Below are 23,667 nucleotides of genomic sequence, written 5' to 3'. Positions count from 1 at the left end.
GAGGATTAGATGTTTTTTTTTTTATCTTTAAATGTGTCTATTTCTGTCTCTGTTATATTGAGTTTCATTTTTAAATATGATCTTGTTTAGTACAGGAGCCTATAGATTTTTCCTCCTGATGCAGTCCTCTCCTCTCTCCCTTTCTCTCTCTCTCTCACTGTCTCTCTTTCTCCTTTGTCTCTATTATCTCTTCTTTCCCCTCTCTGTTTTTTGTTTCTCTCCTCCCTCCCCTCATCCTCTCTCTCTCTCTCTCTCTTCCTCTCAGTCTTGGCCTTTGTATCTCATCCATCTCTTCTACTTATCTCCTCTTTTCCCTCTCACACTCCCTCCCTCTCCCCTACTAACTTCTAACCCCCTTCCTCCTCCTCCTCTCTTTAACCACAGTACCTGCTTCCTTCCTCCTCTCTTCTCTCTCTCTCTCCTTCCTCTCTTTCGTGCGCTCTCTCTCGCTGCCGCTCTCATATGTCTTCCTCCTCTCTCTAACCACAGTGCACGTGCTCTCCCTCTCTCCCCTGTCCCTCTCTCCCCTGTCTCCTTCCTCTCCTTTTTTTTCTTTCTCTCTCACTCCCTCCTCCCTCTCTTCCTCTCTTTCTTCTTATCATATGTCTTCCTCCTCTCTTTCACCACGGAGCACTGGAGCTGAGATTAATGAGTGGAAACAGGAGCCTGAATGTCTCTCTCTTTCCTCTCTCTTCTCCCTCTTTCCTTCATCCCCTCTCTCTCCTCTCTCTCCTCCACCCCCTTCTTTTGCTCCCCCTCTCTCTTCTTCATTCCTCCCTCCATCCCTCTCTCTTTCAGTACATTATTCATACACAGTGACAGACCCCAGTGAGCGCCTCCTGCTGTGAAAGAGAGGGGCTGTTTATATGCATCAGCCTTTACACCTCAATCCTCAGAGTTTAGTCCTGCTTTAGTCCCAGTTTAGTTCTGATTTAGTCCTGGTTTAGTCCTGTTTTAGTTCTAGTCTAGTCCTGCTTCAGTCCTGCTTCAGTCCTGCTTCAGTCCTGCTTTAGTCCCAGTTTAGTCCTCCTTTTGTCCTGACTTAGAACTGGTTTGGAGCTGGTTTAGTCTTGGTCTACAGGTTTGTGCCGTCCCATAACCCAGAGTGGTTTAGTTGTATATTATATAAATATATATTATAGACATACAGTATTTGAACAAAGCATCAGGGATGTGCTCATTAAATGTGTGAGGGTCCAGTTTCACACTAAACATGAAAGGAGCATAAACGTAACCTCAGAAGTGTAGAAATGTCACTTGAGTGCTGCAGGATTCATCACAGTCCAATTCAAATCACTGTTTTGAATGGACATGATTAGCAACTCTCCAAGACTGGAGTTTATGCAGTTTTTAGATCTGGACGAAGATGTTCTAAAATGTGGTTCTTGTATTAGTTTGTCAGTTCATACTTAAATCTTTTTGTCAATTCTTCTGGAGGAGTTTAAAATGTGAACTTTGAACACAATTCTATCATTAAAACCAAATCACAAGGCACAAAGTCAGAAAAATCAGAATTGGATTATTTAAATGTTTCCTATATGGTTCAGCCCTATTGTTTGGGAGATTACACTAGAGCTTTGTTTCTCTTTTTGGGGCCATTTTAACAGTTTTAACTTGATATTGTGATTTTGCATATCTTCAGAGCTGTAGTTACTGCTGTCTCACACTGTGACCTCAGGACTGACCTTAAACCATGACTCACAGCTCACGTGTGTGCGCAGATCTCCTCAGATTAGACTGAGTCATATTCTCAGATTATAGAGTTTACACAGATTAAACCTGCAGCAGAGCGGTGTGTTCACATGACGTAACAGCAGAGCAGATGTTTGCCTGTGGCTCTGGGCTCTGGATTCTCTTTCATTTATATCTAAAGAACAAGCAGAGGCACAGGGAGCTTATGTAATGTGAGGTCACATACAGCACTGTGTTTAGTCAAAGGAAACACAGGGATGCACTTTGCGATATGACATCATCTGTATCAGAAGGAAACGTAGGACAACTGACTTTAGACAGATATAACACTTAGGACATGGTTTACACTTAAAGATCAATCTCGTAACATTTCAGCCAAAGTATAGACTCAGATAAAAGCATTTTATTGAGCTGAAAAACATGTGTCCTTACTGTGAGTAGGCTTGCATCTCCACAAACCTGACTCTTATTTGGCCTGGAGGAGGGACTTGTTTCTGTGGAAATGTTGTGCTCCCTTGACACTAATATTCTACAGTTTGGCATAACATTTTTCTCCATGGAGATTAAACAATATAGAGTGTGGTTTTATCTAGGCTTGTAGACCTCAAAATCTCATTGGTAGATGTTCTTTAGGGACAGCCTTTTACTACAGTTATTTTTGGCTCTTGTACTGTTACAAAATTGATTAGCCTTAAGGTGCGTTCACATCGAGGCGTCAAAAACACGTTGGATGCCTCTAGTTGGACGCCTTTGCATTTGAAGGCCGATGCCTCCGATGTGCGTCATGGACGCTGTGGATGCACATCGGAGAAAAATACTTGACACCACTGTTCCCTCTAAAATGCGCGCGTGCGCAATTGCGCACTGCTGACACGGTCTCTGTGCACAGAAAATCTGCGCTGCGCACAAAAAAAATCGAACCGAAGTTGATAAACACACAACAATTCATTCTGCGCTATTTTTCAATGTGAGTCAGTGAGTGTGACCGGGGACGAGCTGCTCCAGACAATTATGTGATTCACAGACGTATTTGCGCAGCTTATCCACGTCATTGAGGCTCCTCATGTCCCGCTCTCAGAGGTTTAGCTTAGCCGATGTGGAGTGAAGACTCGCTAATGATGCTAATGATGCTAATGATGCTAATAATGCTAATAATGCTAATGATGCTAAGTGTTTATCCCCTTAACGTTCCGACGGCCCGCCCTCGGGCGCACTGTTACGCACTGTTTTGTAGCAGTTTTGCGTTTTAAACATGACGAAACGGACAAAACAAAGGAAGTACGTGACCGAGGACACTGTGGATGTTTGTACAAGTTAAACTAGAGACATCTTGGACCCGGAGCGGTTAATGGAACCGAGTGAAGATCTCATGATGGAGTCAGGAGCAGAGGACATTATGTTTTGATGGACTGGATGCTGTTCCTGATCGGTAAGTGTGGTTTATTCTGCTATTGACTTAATTGTGGGACAAATATATCATGCGTAATTATTAGCATTAGCTAATACCAATCTGCGCCGAGCGGGACTCGATCCTCCTCCTCTAACCACTGAGCCTCTGTCACAGAATGACTGTCCCACTGAACAATCATGTCCAGTGTGTTCTTAGTTTCCAGTGTGTGTTTGTTTACATTTTGAAGTGTGTGTGTTTATTCACTGTTTGCAGTGTGTGGTTTGTAAATATATATGATATATATAATGATATTGATATGATATATAAATGTACAGTAATAGAGCAGCTGTGCAGATACAGATTCCTCTCAGTGTGTGTTGGTCTTTGACTGTCACTAGTTTATGAGTTGTAAAAATTAAATGATCGTGTCATATACTGAAAAAGAGTTAACGGACTGTCTCCCAGACACAGTAGGACAATCTCACTCAGTGCACAAAGCTTCACACAACGACTTATACTCATAATACAAGTCAGAGCTTTATAATGAAAATGTTAAGTGTGTTTTCAGCATTGGAGTTTACAGTTGTCTTGGTTTGGTTGGACGCTCATGTTTTTTCATAGTTAAAATTAAATATTTATACTTCCAATAGCATTAACATACTACACAGGTCATGAGCAAGACTTTTGTCATTTTCATTGTATAAGTGGCTAAAGCACTTAATTAAAAGTCTTATAACAGAAATGTAGATGCAGTAATTTGATTCCTTTAATAAACCATTTAACTTGGATGGATGTGATGCAGCATGACCACAGTGCACGTCTGATGACCACAGTGCACGTCTGATGACCACAGTGCACGTCTGATGACCACAGCGCGCACGTCTGATGACCACAGCGCGCACGTCTGATGACCACAGTGCGCACGTCTGATGTTGCTTACACTGGTCCATGGGACGCTCAGGGAGTTTGTGTGTTTGCTCAGACTCGTGAAAAATTAGAGGGAAAATTGCTTGACACATGTCCAGAGTGTCTGTTGCGGTCTGCTAATGCCTTTGGATGTTTTGTTTTGTGTCTTTGTGAACGCTGCAGACCAGGTTTAGAGAGTGATTTAGTGTATTTATTACATAAAACCATCAACAGAGGTGATCCGCTCTGCGGCAGCGTGTCTGGGTCTGTGATTAGTCTTTGTGCTACCTAGTGTGCCCAAGCATAAGTCAGTTGCCACTAGTTTGTGGTTGATGTCTTTCTACTTTTTCCAGATAAAAACATTGCTAAATCACTGGAGCGTAGTCTCAAATGCCAAAAGTTCCGCTTTTTCAACTGTGGTGTCTGACACTTTGGACGTGCGAAGAGAGCGTCCAACGTGTGAATGCTCAAGACGCACCACATCAATGCCAGTTTCGTGCCATTCTGATGCTTGAAAATGTGCCGCAAACATACAGGGTGGCCAAGAAGCGCATCCACCATTGACTTTGCATGTAAACTTGACTCCCCTGGTGTGAATCATTAGACTGCTTCTTCACACGGTGGTAGTGACTGCAGTGGTGTACGGTCAGGGCCAGCCGGTTGTTTTAGAGGCTTGTGCATTCATACTGAAGACCACAGCCACACTTTGTAGAACACAGTTTGTATAAAAAGTTCCATTATTAATTATTATTAACTAAATATTGACGTCGATCTCAGGTCTGCATGCTTTTCCATAAAAATCACCGCAGACTGGTGGACTGGCATCGGTATCAGCGACTAAGGCCAAGTGTCGGGATTGGACCGAATCCTAAGAATGATATTGGGACAACAGTAATTTTAACTCTCTCTTTCCATGGACTCAGCTGGTGACGTGCCACCTCCAGAAAGTTACACCGTGTTGCTTTAAAGAAACACGGAATTCATCTGAAAAAGTGTTTTTTTAATGAGGCGGTTTCTTCTCTCTCCAGCTTCTCGACAAATCACTGTCCTAATTATGACAATAAATTTCACTTTTTCCAACAAAGTTCTTGTGTGTTATAGTATATTAGTGCGTCTCCCCCTCTCCTCTCTCCGACCTCTCTCTCTTTGTCTCAGTCTACCTTTCTCTCCCACCCCCTCTCCTCTTCCCCTTTCCTCTCATCCCCTCTTCTCTCTCCCTCACTCCCTCTATCCTCTCCCCCTCTCTTTTCTCCCCCTCTCCTCTCTCCCCCTTACTTCTCTCTCTCATCTCTCCCCTCTCCTCTCTCCTTTTTCTGCTCTCCTTTCTCCTCTCTCCCCTTTGTCTCTCTCCCCCCTCGTCTCTTCTCTCCTCTCCCCCTCTTTTCTCTCTCCCCCTCTCTTCTCCTCTCCTCCCTCTCTCTCTCCTCTCCCCGTATCCTCTGTCCCCCTCTCCTCTATCTCCCCTCTCCCTCTTCTCTTTCCTCTCTCCCTCTCTCATTTCTCCCCTCTCCCTCTGCTCTCGCCTCTCTCCCTCTCTTCCTCTCATCTCCTCTCTCCCCCTCTCCTTTCTCCTCTCTCTTCCCCTCCTCTCTCCCCCTCTACTCCCCCTCCTCTCTCCTCTCCCCCCCTTCTCCCCCTCTCCTCTCTCCTCTTTCGCTCTTTCTCTGAGGCTGAGCTGGTTCATGTTTGATTCATCTCTGAGCTCATTGTGACACTGCTGTTTGCCTATGACCTCATCCTCCCGACACAGGAAGCAGCACACGCCCAAAGAGCCAGTGTGTGGTTGGATAAACACAGCGGGAGAATGGAGCTTGTCTCTAATAGAAATGACCAGGGAAAATATTTGTGGGGTTGACTTTGATATTTCTGATGAAAATACCAGAGAATGACACAGAATACTAACTCTGCTCGGTCTGAGAGAGGGACACACCAGTCTACTCTGTGTCTTCTGCAGGGAGGGCAAGTGATGCAGAGGGAGGGCATCTGACACACAGGGGCAGTTCAGAACATGTTTGTAAAGGTCTAAACTGCAGGGCCAACAAGATTTTACTTTATAACAACAGTATATTTTGTTCTTTGCAGAAGACATTTCTAAATAATTTCACTGACTCAAACTCAAACTCCTTCTGTGAACTGAATCTTGATTTTAACATCACATTTTAAATCTCTTCCACAACATTTGTCAGATTTGGCTGTAAAAACCACCTACCCGTCACACATTTCAGTTTTGAGTTCTTATGTAGCCTGCCAGAGGACTCCCTGTTTGAGAGGGTCCTGTCCTGGTTCAGTGAGGCGTGTGTCTCTACAGTACAGTGTGGTACTTTGTGTATCCTATGTACTTGTACTGCATGTGTGTAGTACTTTCACGTGTCAGTCCCGTGTGTTCTGTCTCTGTTAGTAATGACCCATTTAACACTGGCCTCTTCAGCATCTCTTACTGCTGTGTTCACTGTCCTCTGTCAGACTGTGGAAAACAGAGACTGAAAAGACATGTCCAAGTAGGAAATATTTACACTGACAGTTATCAGTGTTTTAAATTGATTGGCGCAATAATTGTTTAGTTTTCGTGTAGTGTTTAGATTTAGTCCACTGTTGTCCTGCTTCACCTGTTTGAGTTCTGGTTTAAATGACAGTGTTTGAAATCTAAAAATGTCCTCCCTTCTTGTTTCAGTTGTTTTGTGTACTGTGTATTGTGTGTCCTGTATTAACCTCGTGTGAATCAAAGCGAGCTAAAGCGCTAATGCTAACACTATCTGCTCCACTGACATCATTCTACTACAGATCGATAAACCCTGAGTCACTGCTGCCTGACCACAGCTCTGAACTGAGGGTCCGTGCAGGAAATCATTGAGTAAACATCAGTATTTATCAGAGAAACCAGAAACATTACCCATTACATCATGTTTATCCAGTTATTTTTGGACCAGATCTAGCGAAAAACCTGGGGCTGTTCCTAAAGCGATCATAAAATACTCTGCTTCAACTTTATTAAGACTTAACTGTGTTAGTGATGCTTTGGACTCGTATTGTTCATGATAACTCGTCATTGGTTTTATGTGGAATATGGAGATATGATTGTGCTTGGACTGCAGCTGATCTTCTCTGTTGTGAGGCGAGGAAAGCACCGATTGTGGCTAATGAGATAAGTTTATTTGCCCCCCAAATGACAGTGTCGTAACACAAACAGCAGGCGAATATGAAGCATGCAATCAAAATGGAAATAATTATGTATGAAATTGCTAATGTTAAAGACTAGAGCGACTTAAATACTGACTGTAAAGCATATGTGTCAAACTCAAGGTCCGTGGGCCAAATGCAGCCCGCCACTTCATTTTATATGGCTCGCGACAAATTAAATTAAAAGGTATGACTGTCTTAAAATCTCAGTTTATCATTAGATACACAGTTAAACAGCAATTTTTTCATATCTATGCAAATCCATATGCAATATTTGTAACTTGAATAAGTAATCAATATAGAAACGGTTAATTAACAAGATTAAAAAGTATTTGCATTTATCTTACATTAAATATGGTTACATTTAGTGACATTTATCTTACAGTTAGTTACATCTGGCCCTTTGAGAACAACCATTTTGTTGATGTGGCCCTTTATGAAAATGAGTTTGACACCCCGATGTAAAGGCTCTGCAGAGGCTAAAAGCTAACGGGCTAAACACTAATAATGAAGGAGCAGATGTACTACTTAAAACTTCTTAAATATGCAAGTACAAGTTTGTCTAGCATCTGTTGGGTTGTCATTCATGCTGTTAATTATATCGCTAATGTTCTTTTTTGTAGGATAGAAACTTGAGGCTAGGACCGGCTCACCACATGTAAATATTAAGTTTGCTTGTGTTTGCTCTTAGGGGTCCAGAGACATGCTGTGTGGTACCAGGCTGGGACCGACTCAGCTGAGAGAATAATACAACACACACATAGAAAGAGGAGAAAAACAAAGAGGAGAGGAGAGAGGGATAGGGAGAGAAAGATCGGCAGAGAGATGGAGGAGAGAGAAAGAGAGAGGAGGGGAGAGAGAGGAAAAAAGAAAGGAAAAAAGAGGGAAAAAAGAGAGGAAAAAAGAGAGGTAAGAGGAAGATAAAAGCTTGTTTTCTGTGAAAGCCCCGCTCAGAGGGAGGCCTGAAATCAAACAGACTGTTGGAACAGACTAAACTGCACTGGGAATCCTGATATAAATACAACACGCTTCAGGAAACAAGAATCCTCTGTTCATCTGGCCCGCTCCTCTGCATCCTCTACTCCTCTGACCCTCTCCTCTAGATCCTCTGTTCCTCTGACCCTCTCCTCTACTCCTCTGACCCTCTCCTTTTCATCCTTTCTTCCTCTGACCCTCTCCTCTGCATCCTCTGCTCCTCTGACCCTCTCCTCTGCTCCTCTGCATCCTCTGTTCCTCTCCTCTGCATCCTCTGTTCCTCTGACCCTCTCCTCTACTCCTCTGACCCTCTCCTTTTCATCCTTTCTTCCTCTGACCCTCTCTTCTGCATCCTCTGCTCCTCTGACCCTCTCCTCTGCTCCTCTGACCCTCTCCTCTGCATCCTCCATTCCTCTGACCCTCTCCTTTTCATCCTTTCTTCCTCTGACCCTCTCTTCTGCATCCTCTGCTCCATCTGACAATCTCCTCTGCATCCCCTGCTCCTCTGACCCTCTCCTCTACTCCTCTGACCCTCTCCTTTTCATCCTTTCTTCCTCTGACCCTCTCCTCTGCAGCCCCTGCTCCTCTGACCCTCTCCTCTGCAGCCCCTGCTCCTCTGACCCTCTCCTCTGCATCCTCTGCTCCTCTGACCCTCTCCTCTTCTCTCTCTCTCAACAGTTGCAGTTCTCCACCAGTATTTGTCAAGATGAGTACGGTCGCTCTGTCTCCAGTTACCCCTGAACTCCCGTCTCCCATGGCAACCTCTGCAAACCTGTGTGACCCCTGTGATGAGATGGACCCGGGTCTGGACCACGATCAAAACCAGGACCAGGATTTGGACCAGGGATCCTCAGTGCGACAGGGAGCCAGCAGAGGCACCACCACTGGACATGACTCTAAAAGGTAATATAGGACTTATACAGAGATATATTACTCAAATTACTGTTTCTGTAAATATTTTTCAACATCATTAAAGTTGTACTATGTAACTTTTCTGGAGAATCTCTGTCCTGTTTGTCTTCCATACCTGTAACCCTAACCCAACAGCACATATACTGCTGGGAGGCTTTTGTTTTCCCCATTTCTGAGCTGTATCCAGTCAAATAAAGTCAAATAAACATGTTAGATTTGTAACAATAGCTGCTCAAATGTGAGAGTAAATTTGAGCGCTAACATAATTCCGTCTGTAACCTGACATTTAAAGTACAAGAAGGTTAAAAAAGAATGTACTTAAATATCTGTAATCCAAATGTAAGTCAAAGTTCCTCTTCCTGCACAGGTGTCAGAAGCCCCCTCCTCTGCACACTGGAGCTGACTGGAAGGTGGTTCTTCATTTACCCGAGATCGAGAAGTGGCTCAGGGCTTCAGGAGAAAGGGTCACTCAGCTCTCCCACTCTGTGTCCCAGGACAGAGAGGGGAGACACGTTGACGCTCACCTGTTACAGCTAAAGGTATAGAGAAAAACAAAGTCTACTGCACAGGTTAGGCTACACAGGCTTTTTGGTGAAGTTTATATTATAATTTTACTTCCTGGTTGGACACTAGCAGCAGATTTGACATACATAGAGGTCATTCTTTATAGCGACCATAATGTTAACACAGGTCAAATCTCTGAAAATTGTGATCTTTCCTTGTAAATTGCTAAACACAATTGTTTGTTTGTTTCCAACTTTTCTTCACACTTTCTTGCAGAGTAAACCTGTGCTGACTGTACATTTGCCCAGTCATTCAAGTAGCTTTGTTTGTTCTGATGAAGCTGTGGTGGCTTATATCTGACTGAAGGAAGCAGCTAATGTCCATGAAAGTAACACACCATAGTTGTTTATAATAAGGGGCCTACCTTGGGGTATTGAAGTACCCCAAGGTGTGAGCTCTCATCTTAGTCATATATTACATCATAATCTATCTTTCATAGCTCCAATGAATCATCTTACACTATTAGCATACCCTGGTTAACCCAAGTGTTTTCTTTGTTTTGGTTTGGGTCTCAAATCATTTAAAGAGGGGACATTATGCAAAATCTATATTTTTTTTCTTTCTACCATCTTATAAAAAACATTTTAGATGTCATCCACGCATGTTTCAGTTTTCCTTAGCAGTAAGATCCAGTCTAATGCTCCACCCACATGCTCACAAGTAGATTCATTAGTGGAATCCAGCTGATTGTGTTGTGATAGCGCTCTGAAGCAGGAAGGACTTAACATGGGGAGCAAAGTAAGGGGTACCAAAAATGAAGTGAAACATTTTAAACGTGTTATTATGTTGTTTTGCGTGAATATAGCATTTTCAAAACAATACAAGAAACATGGTGATCTAAATATATATATGTGACCTCTTTAATACCCCATAGAAGTAAAATACCTCCTCTTTAATACCTCATAGAAGTAAAAAAAAAAAAATACCCCATTGAAGTAAAATACCCCCTCTTTAATACCCCATAGAAGTAAAATACCCCCTCTTTAATACCCCATAGAAGTCCTTCTCAGAGTCTTACTGGTCTGTAGAAACCTGTACAAAGGCCAGCAGTGCCATCTGCTGGATCCATGGGGACACTACAGCACAGCGTCAGAAAACGTGAAACTGGGCTCAGATTTGTGTGTGGCGCCCTCCAGTGGACAAACTGCAGTACCCAGAGTTTCAGCTGTTGGTTTATTTCTGTCTGTGATTTCACCTCAGCTGTGACACAGGAATCCTGAGAATGGACCAAAACAGGGAGGGACTGAGGAGAGGAGACAAGGAAACAAGGGAGTAAGGAGACAAGGAGGTTAGGAGACAAGGAAACAAGGAGGCAGGGTATCAAGGAAGTAATGCGACAAGGAGGCTAGAAGGCAAGGGAACGAGGAGACAAGAAGGAGAGGAGGTCAGAGAACAAGGAAGTGAGGAGGCAAGGGGGAGAGGAGACCAGAAGGTTCACTTAGGGTGCTTCAGACTTAGTCTTGTCCTAGTCCAGATTTAGTTCCAGGTTTAGTCCCAGTTTAGTCCCAATTTTGATGTAGTATTGTGTAAGTGTGAACAGTTAATATGACAAACATGTTCTAAAATGTCCCTGTGTGTCAGATGCCCTCCCTGTGTGTCAGATGCCCTCCCTGTGTGTCAGATGCCCTCCCTGTGTGCCAGATGCCCTCCCTGTGTGTTATTCTATGTAAAAGCTGCTAACCTTGTAGTTTAGGCCCAAACATGTTCAAATGTGTGCGATTCTGGGAGTATTTGACCAGTTCAGATTCAGTATTTTCCTGTTTATTAAATCATGCATGTGTGTCTACTGACAGCTGTGGTTATATATTTTTGCTGGAGTGGCCACCCCCTGTCTGTTACACGTGTCTTATCCACAGCTGTCAATAGAGCAGCTGTTTGTCTCACACAGTTACCTCATGTAAACAGTCACCTAATAAGACTTTCTAAATAAGATTTTATTTAACGAGGTTGACTGATTGAGAACCAATTCCCAGTGGATCCACTGCATTAGAAGCATACAGAAAACATCTTTCACACATTGTTTACAGTATAAAAGAGTGAAAGAGTTTGGGGCAGGTGTGAATAGTTTCTCCTCTAGAGTTTGTAGATGTGTTCAGGTCAAAGTCAGGGTCAAAGGTGAGAAAAGCTAAATGTGTTTGAGCTGCAGGAAAACATGAACAACAGGTGGAGACAGTGTTTGGAGCCGAGTCATTTACACTAAGTCTATTGTTTTCACCTTCTGATTATGACAAGACAACACACAACTGAAACTACTTTGAAATTCTTACTATGAAGAATTAAAATGTGTCATTTTCATATAATTTATTGTATTCCATGTTAAATATTTAACCAACTGACTTAATTTTGTTCTAAGCAGCACTGTCATATTGCATTGAGTTGCCATCACTTGTCACTACTTGTCTGCAGGTTCTGTTATTAAATTGTAACCTTGACTTTCATTCTAAACTGCTGTAGTTATGTTTGCCCTTATGTCTGAACGTGAGACGCTCCAAAAATAAACCCCCCTGTAACTGTTGTGTCCCTCCCCCAAAGTCCTGCACAGAAATGGGTCAGAGCCCTCACAGAAGCACTCGAGCACATGGAGCTAAACTCTGACTCAGTCTGAACAAACCTCATGGTGAAAATGGATTTAAAGTGTGGGCTGTAGCTGGAGGAATAACACACTGAGGAGGAGGTAGGACCAAAGGCGTGTTTCTAAGAGCGATGTTTATTTAGACCTTAAAAGTCCCATATTACACTATTCTCTGATCTCTTTTCTAATGTTGTTTCCTCATCATAAACAGACCTGGAGTTGTCTTTCATTCACACATGTTTAACACAACAAACCCTGCATATTTACGCTGAGTTCTTGTCTCAAATATAAAACACTCTGTTCCACCTTGTGATGTCATCATGTGGTAATACAGGAAGTGCTCCACTGTGTTTTTAAACTCCATATAGTTTCATAAGAATCATTTGGATCATTTCAGCCCTGTAATTGCCAATCTCTGCTGAACTGAAGGTAAGAGATAGGTGTTAACTTGAAAACTACCACTTCATGACATCACGAGGTGGAGCAGAGCATTTTGAGCTTTGGAGATGTAGACAGACTGATAATAAAGAGTTACTCAAACATGTGTGAATGAAACAAAACACAACTCCAGGTGTGTTTTTGATGTTTAGTGTTATCATTTTTGGTACAAATGAAAAAGCTGCTCAGTCGTGTGATGTGCAGCGAGCCAAAGGGCCATAGGAGGGAGGGACGTTTGTGATGACGTCTCCTCCCATTGGACACTGCAATTTTGTAACACGGAAGTCAGCAGACATGTTTCTTTTATTAAGTTGTTTTAAATGAATATTGTGATTTAAAATGTGCAAATTATAACATATAGAGACACAAGCACTGTGTAACTTTTCTTGTGGAGGGTCAGTCACCTGCTTGTCTCCATGGAGATGTTATTGCTTTGCCCAGAATTTTCCACATTATGACATTAAGCTTATCTATCTCCATCAAGACATACAAATAGCACCACCAGGTCAAGTTATAGGTAAGATCTGTGGAGAGGTGACCCCGCTCACAGTAAGAATTAATGTTTTTTTTATGTATTTTTGACTTATAAAAACACCCATAATAACAGACTCTTAAGTTTATTGCATATTTTGGAATATTCCGGCAAAGAAATAACACTGAGTCAAGCAGCAGGCAGACCCTTTCATCAGAAAAGTTACTTAGTGCATCTTTAAGCCATGTTTTGTTATTCGTGTTACACTGTCTATGTAAATTGTAACTCACTTTGGGCAAACAATTGGATTTATGATTAGAAAAATGGTCTAAATGGACTAAAGCAGGAATGAACCAGTATTTTTGGATTCATTTATTCATTATTTGTCAGTTGGCTCAGACTTGGTCCACTGACTCTTAAATATGCTTCATTTTGTCCTTTCAAGCACTGTTCAAGGCCCCATATTCTGAAACCAATAACAACAATGAAAGTGAGAACATTTTGAAAAGCAATTAGAATTTTTATCTTTTCAAATATTGTCAGAATCTCAAAAATGTGTCTGTACCATTGTAGACATTTCTAATTCTGCTTTATTTTACTCTTTTCTTTTTTTTTTGGTTTATCCCTTTACTCCTGGTCTACTCCTGGTCCAGTCCTGGTCCAGTCCTGGTCTAGTCCTGGTCTAGTCCTGGTCTAGTCCTGGTCTAGTCCTGGTTCAGTCCTGGTTCAGTCCTGGTTCAGTCCTGGTTCAGTCCTGGTTCAGTCCTGGTTCAGTCCTGGTTCAGCCCTGGCTTAGTGTTGGTCCAGTCCTCGTTCAATTCTGGTTCAGTCCTTATTCAATTCTAGTTCAGTCCTGGTCCAGTCCTGGTCCAGTCCTGGTCCAGTCCTGGTTCAGTCCTGGTTCAGTCCTGGTCCAGTCCTGGTCCAGTCCTGGTCCAGTCCTGGTTTAGTCCTGGTCCAGTCCTGGTTCAGTCCTTATTCAAACCTAGTTCAGTCCTGGTTTAGTCCTGGTTCAGTCCTGGTTCAGTCCTGGTTTAGTCCTGGTTTAGTCCTGGTTCAGTCCTGGTTTAGTCCTGGTTTAGTCCTGGTTTAGTCCTGGTTTAGTCCTGGTTTAGTCCTGGTTCAGTCCTGGTTTAGTCCTAGTTTAGTCCTGGTTTAGTCCTAGTCCAGTCCTGGTCTAGTCCTCTCCCTCTTTGATCTGCGTCAGTTGAAGGTTATTACCGTACATATTGCGCTCTGTCTCGTCTCTGGACTCTGGCACTTTAAACCTTCTGAAGTTTAACATGATGAAAACGCTGCTTGATGGAGACTCATTGATTTCAACCAATTAGTGTCAAAGATGTGTGAGAGATTTCACCGATGGACAAGACTGAAGAAGAAACCGCTGGACTTAGATCAATTATTAACAGCCATCAAAGTCATTTAACCTCAAAATTATGGACAAATTTAAGAACTGTGTGAAATAAACCAAAAGTCTATATGAAATGCATTACTGTTTATAGACCCACAACCTCCTGGTGAGAGGGAGGAGACAGGGTAACCACTCTGCCACAGTAACACAGGGAGAACATGCACACACAGATCAGGAGTCTAACCCACAACCCCTCATGTGATGGGCGTAGATGGTGATATTGTCAGACTTGTGCGGAAGAGTTGAATGTGTTGTTCTCCCCGCAGACTCTGACAGTTCGAGCGCTGCATTGCTTTTATGTTTTTACGTCTTTGGGGACAGAGCTTTAAACACAAACCCACTGGGATCATTACAGAAACATTAGACAAGACACTTCAAAACAGAAATGAGAGACACTACGAGCCTCAAGAGCAACACAAGGGCAGAGCAAACTAGGATGGCACTATGTTCAAACACTAATATTCCATACAATTACAGCTTCTATGGTAAATTACATTGACTTATCAAAGCAAAACTGTTATTCAAAGACTTTTCAGAGCTTTTAACCATGTTATAGTTGTTTCCCTCCACCATTTACTCACACGAAGTTGTACTTTCAGTGACCCATGTTTGAGCAGTCTTTAATCCCGTATTTTCAAGACGCCATTTTGATGATGAACCCCTGTTTGCGCCGCCACTGGAACACGCCCACTGTGATGTACTAACTTTGTTTTCCAGTTTTATTTTCTCAGTCGATGATATGCATGGGATTTGGCGGCGTCATGTGTGAATGTCAGTTGACTTGTTTCTTGTATTAAGTCATTTTAGATGAATATTGTGTTTTAAAATGACCAAATTATAACATGTTGGTCCACGGGTGTCAAAGATTATAACTATAGAGCAGATTCTATTTGTTCTAATGTAGTGTTCTCCTCAGAAACATCCCTGGAGTTGTGTTTTGTTCCATTCACAGTTGTTTCAGTTATGTTCTGCAGTGGAGCTTTAACTCTGTGTGTGTGTCTAAAGTATTAATTTAGCTGATTTTGTATGCTGACTCTGTTACACCTTGTGACATCATCAGGTGTTTTTTTTATGTAAAAGTACTGATAAGAGTACCCTTAAAATATTGTATTGATAAGCAGTATTGATAATAGTAGTTGTACTAATAAATCCTTAACAATAGTCATCCCTGATTATAAAGAGCTTTACTGTCTGTAAACCAGGAAGTAGTGCTGTTAGCATGCTAGTTGCTGTCAGCATTATCATTACAGCAAAGCTCCACTTTGGCGGGTGAGTGTTGTGAAAAGTACTTAAAAACTTATTGTGTTGAATAATTAGGATGCTCTGAATGTGTAACTGTGAGTGAGGAATAACTTTGGAACACTGCAAACTGTTAAACACAAGCTAATTCTGTGTTTCATGTTTTTAAGACAGAAAAAAATCAGTTACAGATCCTTTGAATCCATATATTTTGCTGTCCCGGTCGCTGAGGTCAAGCCTCTCTGCTGTTGTATATATTTGTGTACCTCTGTAGTCATGGTGGTAGGGGGTAGGAGCTGTATTCATTTCAAGCTGTCCTGTGGGTTTGGCTGGGCTCTGGCGGTCAGTGTGTCAGCCAGAAATGAAGTGTGCGACCTACATTTGAGTCCAGTTACAGTCTTGTTATAGTCTTGTTATAGTCCGGTTACAGTCCGGCTCTGGGTCTGTCTCTGTCTCAGCCAAAGTCAACCGAACTTTATGTTAGTCGAGTAATTATTTTATTAGGATTAGAAAGAATTTACATCGACCAAAGATGAAGGCATAAATTGGTTAGCCAAAGATTTGTGAATGAACTCTGTTTTTATTGTGGATTTTTACAGACAGTTTACTAGTACTTTTGGGTCCAATATTTGGTTTGATCATAGAAATGGTTTTATGATTGACTAAACAACAGTGTAATCTTCTATTTTCTTTCATTTCGGTTGTCTGACTTGCTGCAGTTTGTGACCTGGTTTATGAAAATAAACTTTCTGAAAGATAAAGTCAAGTTGAGAGTGCGTAAAAAAGTACTTTACATGAATTGTTTTTTGTTTTTTTTTGATTGAATGGAAATGGCTCCATCTTGACTTAAAGTTGTCATGATTCAAATTTTGACCTGAACAGTCACAGTTATCGATTAAGCTTGACTCCCGTATTTAAGTCGACTTACAGTTCAGCCCAGTCTCTGTCCCTGTGGTGTGAGTCTCTCAGCCAAAGATCATGTGACTCTGATGGTGAGGGGTAAATATAGACTGAAGGATTAAAGAGGAATTGGAAACACTGTGTGAACTGTGGAAATGTTAATGTTCCTGTTTAGGGCTTATTAAAGGGTTGGAGAAACAGTGGTGCAGTGCAGAACGGTGGTGCAGCTCAGGCACAAAGTTTGGTGATGTCCTTGAGCAAGACACTTCACCATTCTAACCGTTGAGATTAGTAGATTCATGTGGCGTCATGGACTCATTATTACCTTGCTTCTTTCTTCTGCTGGTTGTTTATATATGAACATTTAATGACAACAAATAGTTTTATTAATGGGTTTGCGCTTTCAGTTCATAAGTGACATTTTGAGGACTTTATTATTACTATGGCAACGGTGCTAATTTTTCAACACTCTGGAATCAACCCATGGAATCTTTTATTAAGTGTGAGATTTTTTGTAATAAAATTTCACATGGACATTACTCACACTCACGGGGTCTATATTTACTTCTGCTTTTGTCTTTTTATTTAGTCCTTGTTAAGTGGTTTACTCTGGTTTTAGTTCTGGTTCACTCCTGGTTCACTCCTGGTTCACTCCTGGTTCACTCCTGGTTCACTCCTGGTTCACTCCTGGTTCACTCCTGGTTCACTCCTGGTTTACTCCTGGCTCAGTTCTGGTTCAGTCCTGACTGAATCTAACATAAATCTTGTTTTGTTGTAGGACATCTGTGAGGACATCTCAGACCATGTGGAGCAGATCCACGCTCTGTTGGAGACAGAGTTCTCCCTAAAGCTTCTGTCCTACTCCGTCAACATCATCGTAGACATCAGGTCAGCCTCTGCTCTGTGCAAAACTGTTGCTTCATAAATTGGCTTGTGACAAGTTAATACGTATTTAGTCTTTTAGTATGTATAGGCTGTGTTCAAGGAACATCACAACATCAAAGAATGCCTCTGGTTTAACCTGAGCTGAGACGGGTCAGATCCTCAGGTGGAGTTGCTGTGTAACTGTCAGATGCAGATGTGTTGACCTGGTTTATTGTTTATATCTCTAATTACTGGCACTATCCACATGAAACTGGCTCAAAGTTCAACATTTTCTCTGTCAGTGTAAATAAACAAAAGTGATGATTTTTTTTCACAATAGCTTCAGAAAGTGGTGCCATTATTCAACCCCAAAGACATGAGTATTGTCAGATTATTATGATTATTAAATTAACAAATTTAACTTGTTAAAAACCACTTTCAACATTTGTGGATCATTCTTTTTTTTTTTTTGTTTAAACATGAATCTCCCATAATTATATAGGGCCCTGCCCTCCATCTGAAATGATCACATCTTCAAATTCTATACCACTATTTTCTGTATTTTATGTTGTTTTATAAATAATTAGTTGATAAATTGTTCTTGATAAATTGTAATTACTTTGTACTCTGTTTTATGATGGTATTCTTTGTACATTTTGTTGCAGGAGTGTGCAGCTGCTGTGGCACCAGCTCAGAGTCTCAGTCCTGGTTCTAAAGGAGAGACTTCTTCAAGGTCTGCAAGACTCCAATGGGAATTTCACCAGACAGACCGATATTCTACAGGCTTTTAACCAACACAGCCAGGTACATCTATATACACACCTAGATTATATGGAGAAGTGGAATAAGTGAGTGAGATGTCACCCACAGCGTTTGGCTCCAGTCAAATGAAGCTCACCGAGGCTAGAGGCTATAGTGGACAATTTGGAGCCAAGATACATATTTGTGATTTTGACTGCAAGTATCGTAGCAACCAAAGAGCCAATCAGAAGTGAGGCTGTTGAAGGTAACGCTCTTTCCCGCCCACAGCACTAATTTGGTAGGGAGCTGTTGGTTAGCAATGCTGTCAATCAAACTTGTTGCTCATGCTGGCAGGAGCGACCTCAGGGAAAGAAGGAGCCTGATTTGTCTGGTATTAATGTTCATATCTTGATTTAGGGACCAAGTAATGATATCAAAACCTCCAGAATGTAGAGAGGATTAATACAAATGTTTTAAGACCAAAAGGAGGAGTCTAACACCAGCAGTTAAAGGGGCCACGGTTTTTCAATAGAAAGTGAATTGGAAACATGCCCATGCTCACTTCCTGTTTGGAATGTGGCGGCTAGCAGGTTAGCTAGGGCTTTAACCAACACAACCTTGGTTAAAGGTTGTGGTTTTAAGTTAAACTACTACACAATAAAACAGACTGAAATGTCTCTAAGAAGTTAATTTAATATCACAAACGTATTTTATTTGAATGGAGTAGTAGTGTTTTGTATTAAAGAAGACAATATTGACAATGCCCCACTTCTTGCGTATAAGTAAGAATGGAAAACAATTATAACATGGCTCTGAAAAGTCAATTTTGCAGAATATGTCAAAAAGTAGAAGATAGATGGATAGAAAAAAAAAATGAAATTTCACACAGCTGTGACTATTTTTTAAACAGTGTTAAATATACCCTGGTGTCAGTCAGATAGTTGAAAACAAGAGAAATATTCACCATCGTTTTTAAATACATTTTGTTTAAATCTGTTTATTCTTATTCTTTGTCCCAGACTCGTTTGGAGGACCTGACGGAGGTGGACGACTGTGGAGCTCTGACCATTCGCTGTAGTCAGGACTATTTCTCTCTAGACTGTGGCATCACTGCATTTGAACTGAGCGACTACAGCCCCAGTGACGAAACACGTGAAGAAAACCAGCTTAAAGAGGGGCCAAATGAACCACAAGACTCCGAATTCCATCAAGAAAATACAGACAAAAGGGACGCATCGGGACAGGAGGATAAACTATCATCAACATTACACTGCAGCAATGAGAGGGTGAAAAGAAGCCATAGCACAGAGGCCTCGCCCACCCATCAGTCTCAACCCAAAAGAGCAGCTCTGGTCTCAGATCCAGACCAGGGGGAGTCCAGAGGAGCAGACCCCAAAACAACACACCAAACTCGGGTTGAGGTCAGCCACAGTCCCTCTTCTTCCATGGAGACTCCGGACAGGGACGGGTTCTGGTTGGAGCTGGATGAGGTTTACTCACAGAACAAGGTCAGTGAAACAGTGGAATGGTTTAATATTGGTTTATTCCTGGTTTATTTCTGACTTACTTCTGGCTTAGTCCTGACTTAGTCCTGGCTTAATGCTGGTTTATTCCTGGTTTAGTTTATTTGTGTAAACCAATATTAAAATAGGTCAACATTTCTGTTGGTCTGATTGGTCCAAAACATTTACACAGTTCTTTCAGTCCTGCTTTAAATCCAATTTAGTCTGAAGAGTTTCAGGCCAGGCAATTAATCCAATTTGAATCATATTGAGGTTCCGTCGTTCCAGTATTTCAGTGAGCGACTTGGGTCTGTTTAATGGAGACATCTACAGCCAAGCCATGTGATTTGGAGTTCAGACTTTGGAGGAAGACATTGGATATTTTTATGATAAATTGTGATCTATCAATATGACTTGAATTGGTTTAGCTTGGTTTAGATTAAATAGATTACTGATTGATGTAGTTCATACCAAGCTTAGAAAAAAAATCAGTCTTTCTTCTGACTGAGTGTTGATTTAAGCTATATTTTGTCCAAACATTTAATTGAAGTTCAAATCCTCTCTTTGTTTTTGTTCTCAGCTCACGATCGCACCCCTCCAGAGTCGCACCAGCTCCACAGGGGTCTCACAGCCGGCTCCACCCGACAGTAGGAGCTCATCTGCGGGAACAGGGAGCTCGGACAGCCCCCTGTGTGCTGTGGATGAAGTGGAGGGGAGGCAGTCTCACGCCCAGAGCAGGGGGGAGTCGATGGGGGAGTCAGACTCCCCTCTGCCCTCCCCCACTGCGGGTCAAACCTCCTCAGACCTAGAGGCATCAGCGGAGGAGTCTAGACCATCCAGCTCTGAGCCCTGGGTCTACAGGAGCAAAGCCAACCAGGTGAGGGACGGAGGGGGGAGAGAAGGGGGGAGGAATTAGTGATGGGATAGGAGGGAGGGAGTGAAAATATTATCTAGTCAGACCTGATATAGTCCTGCTTTACCCCTGTTATTTGTCATGCTTTAGCCCTGCGTTAGTCCTACTTTAGTCCTGGTTTAGTCCTGCTTTAGTCCTGCTGTAGTCCTGCTGTAGTCCTGCTGTAGTTTTACTGTAGTCCTGCTCTAGTCCTCCTCTAGTCCTGGTGTAGTCCTACTCTAGTCCTGCTTTAGTCCTCCTCTAGTTCTGTTCTAGTCCTGCTCTAGTCCTGTTCTAGTCCTTCTCTAGTCCTGGTATAGTCCTACTCTAGTCCTGCTCTAGTCCTCCTCTATTCCTGTTCTAGTCTTTCTCTAGTCCTGCTGTAGTCCTGCTGTAGTCCTGCTCTAGTCCTCCTTTAGTCCTGTTTTTTTCTGTATTCTGTCCTGTAGCACTTGCATAATACTGTCTTAGTGTAATTAAATTTTAGTAATAGCCTTTTCCTGTTCAAAGATGCCAGAGTACATCCATGGGTTTCAGAATGATGAAGAAGTAGGACCGTTCCCATAACAATTAACACATTTAAAACTAATTCTGAATGGTGAAATTGAAATTCAGTTTTTACAATGGACTGTGTTTTTACGGCGGTGAAATCTTATATTTTTGCCCTGTTTGTTATTTATGGTTTCCTAGTTACCAATATTGAACAATAACCGATCTCAAATCTGCCGTTTTTAGGCGAAGTCCTTGTCCTTAAGTTGTTTACCAACAACTTATTAACTTCCTCGAAATGAACAACTCCTTTGATGTCTTCTGATCAGGTTTTAGACCCCACCACAGCACTGAGACTGCTCTTATCAAGGTGACAAATGACATCCGCTTGAAAACTGATGCAGGCAAAGTCTCAGTTTTGATCCTGTTAGATCTGAGTGCTGCTTTTGACACTGTGGATCATGGGATTCTCTTACAGAGACTAGAGGACTGGGTGGGCATCTCTGGTACTGCACTAAACTGGTTCAAGTCCTATTTAGAAAAGAGGGAGTTCTTTGTTGAAATTGGAAAATGTATATCAGATAAAATGTCCCTGACCTGTGGGGTACCCCAGGGTTCAATCCTGGGACCCCTGCTGTTCAATCTCTACATGCTGCTGTTAGGTCAGTTAATACGCAGCAATAATGTGTCTTACCACAACTCTGCAGATGACACTCAGATCTATGTCTCACTGCAGCAGGTGAATATGGACCAGTGGATTCACTCACTGCATCCAAGAGATCAGTGTGTGGATGCAAAACAACTTTCTTCTACTAAACTCAGACAAGACTGAAGTCATCATCTTTGGTCCACAGAAACATAGAGAAAGTGTCAGCAGTCACCTCCAGTCTCTCTCTCTAAAACCTTCAAATCAGGATAGAAATCTAGGGGTAACAATGGACTCAGACTTGAACTTTAACAGCCACATCAAATCAATAACATCTGCAGCTTTTTACCACCTAAAAACCATTGCAAAATCAAAGGTAAAATGTCAAAGCCAGACTTAGAGAGACTTCTCCATGCATTTGTCTCCAGTAGGTTAGGCTACTGTAACGTCCTGCTCACTGGCCTCTCCAAACGAGCCTTAACACAGCTACAGTACATCCAGAATGCTGCTGCTCGGGTCCTGACTAGAACCAGGAAGTACGAGCACATAAGTCCTGTGCTCAGGTCTCTGCACTGGCTCCTGTAGCTCAAAGAATAGACTTTAAAGCAGCTCTGCTTGTGTATAGGTCTCTCCATGGCCTAGGTCCAAAGTATATCTCCGACATTTTAGTGCCATATGAACCATCTCGCAATTTGAGGACTTCAGGGACCGGCCTCCTGCTGGTGCCCAGAGTCAGGACTAAACATGGGGAATCAGCGTTTCAGTTTTATGCAGCTAAAAATGGGAACATTCTTCCTGAAGATGTGAGACAAGCCTCGACTTTGACAATGTTTAAGTCCAGGCTCAAAACGGTTCTGTTTAGCTGTGCATACGACTGAAAGGTTCTGCACTCTTCTCTTTTAATGGTAATTTTATGATGACAAAAGAAACATGGACTGATGGACTTTTATTAGACATAGTAAAGTGACAGGAAAGTATTTGAGAAGTGACAGGAAAGTTTTTTGTAAAGTAATGGGAAAGTTCTTAAACTGAGCAAGACAGTGTTTAAAGAGTGAGAGAGAGAGAGTTTTTAAAGGGTACAAACGAGTGGGTGAGAGAGTTGCAGATTGGGTGATTATTTATGTTTTGATTTGTGTGATTTTAATGTCTTTCTTATTCTGTAAAACACTTTGAATTGTGTACGAATTGTGCTATACAAATAAACTTGCCTTGCCTTGCCTTACCTCCTCTCTTTCTCTTTTTCTCCTTTTCACCTCCTTCTTTCCTTCAGAGCGTCCATGGTTCCTCTCAGCTCAGCCCTCATCGGCAGCACTGGTTTGGGTCAGAGGAGTTCTTAGCTCTTCCGGCTCAGCTGCGGAAAACTGAGATTCTCACCATGAATCTAGAGACTCTGGCCAAGTCCATGCCTCTGGTCAGTAACACACAGTCACCTGGAAACTATCTAAAGTGGGTGATATATCGAATAATAACTGATACTTTGCAGTGACATGACTCTGGGGGAAGCCTATGATCAATACATTCATGTTCATGATCCATGTACGTTCATGATCCTGTTTAGGGTTTGTGTGATTTTCAACCCAAAAAGTGAGATTGACCAACTGAAAAACTGTTGGCTAATGCTAGTTAGTGTGTGACTGTAATGTTATTTGAGTGACAGCACAAATCAGCTCACATGTTGTTGTTGCAGCTATGTTTATGGTCAGACTTTGTTAAACAAAGCTCAGATTAAAGTCACAGACATAGCAGGGCCTCCAGTTAGCTGCACACCCCCAGGGGGTGTTGATGACATTAGCTGCAGTATCAATGTCAATATTTTAAAAATATACAACATTACAATGCTGCCTGAAGAGAGGGTAGCTTGAATGAATGTATAGTCATATTTGTT

The 23,667-nt window shown here is 42.0% G+C and overlaps 1 protein-coding gene across 1 annotated transcript in view; it reads left to right on the top strand.

Moving 5' to 3' along the window:
* Positions 1-8,846: 8,846 nt before the first annotated feature.
* The window catches only part of LOC117390139 (A-kinase anchor protein 6), a 56,566-nt gene continuing 41,745 nt past the window's right edge, over positions 8,847-23,667 (top strand). The window contains exons 1-7 of the mRNA XM_055230941.1: positions 8,847-9,043; positions 9,420-9,591; positions 17,427-17,536; positions 18,178-18,316; positions 19,273-19,761; positions 20,336-20,632; positions 23,053-23,193. Of these exons, the coding sequence (XP_055086916.1) occupies positions 8,847-9,043; positions 9,420-9,591; positions 17,427-17,536; positions 18,178-18,316; positions 19,273-19,761; positions 20,336-20,632; positions 23,053-23,193 (1,545 nt within the window). The remainder of the gene's footprint in view (positions 9,044-9,419; positions 9,592-17,426; positions 17,537-18,177; positions 18,317-19,272; positions 19,762-20,335; positions 20,633-23,052; positions 23,194-23,667) is intronic.

This window comes from Periophthalmus magnuspinnatus, chromosome 22 (assembly GCF_009829125.3).
Source record: "Periophthalmus magnuspinnatus isolate fPerMag1 chromosome 22, fPerMag1.2.pri, whole genome shotgun sequence".
Lineage (NCBI taxonomy): Eukaryota > Metazoa > Chordata > Actinopteri > Gobiiformes > Gobiidae > Periophthalmus > Periophthalmus magnuspinnatus.
This window is presented reverse-complemented; position numbering and strand designations above follow the sequence as displayed.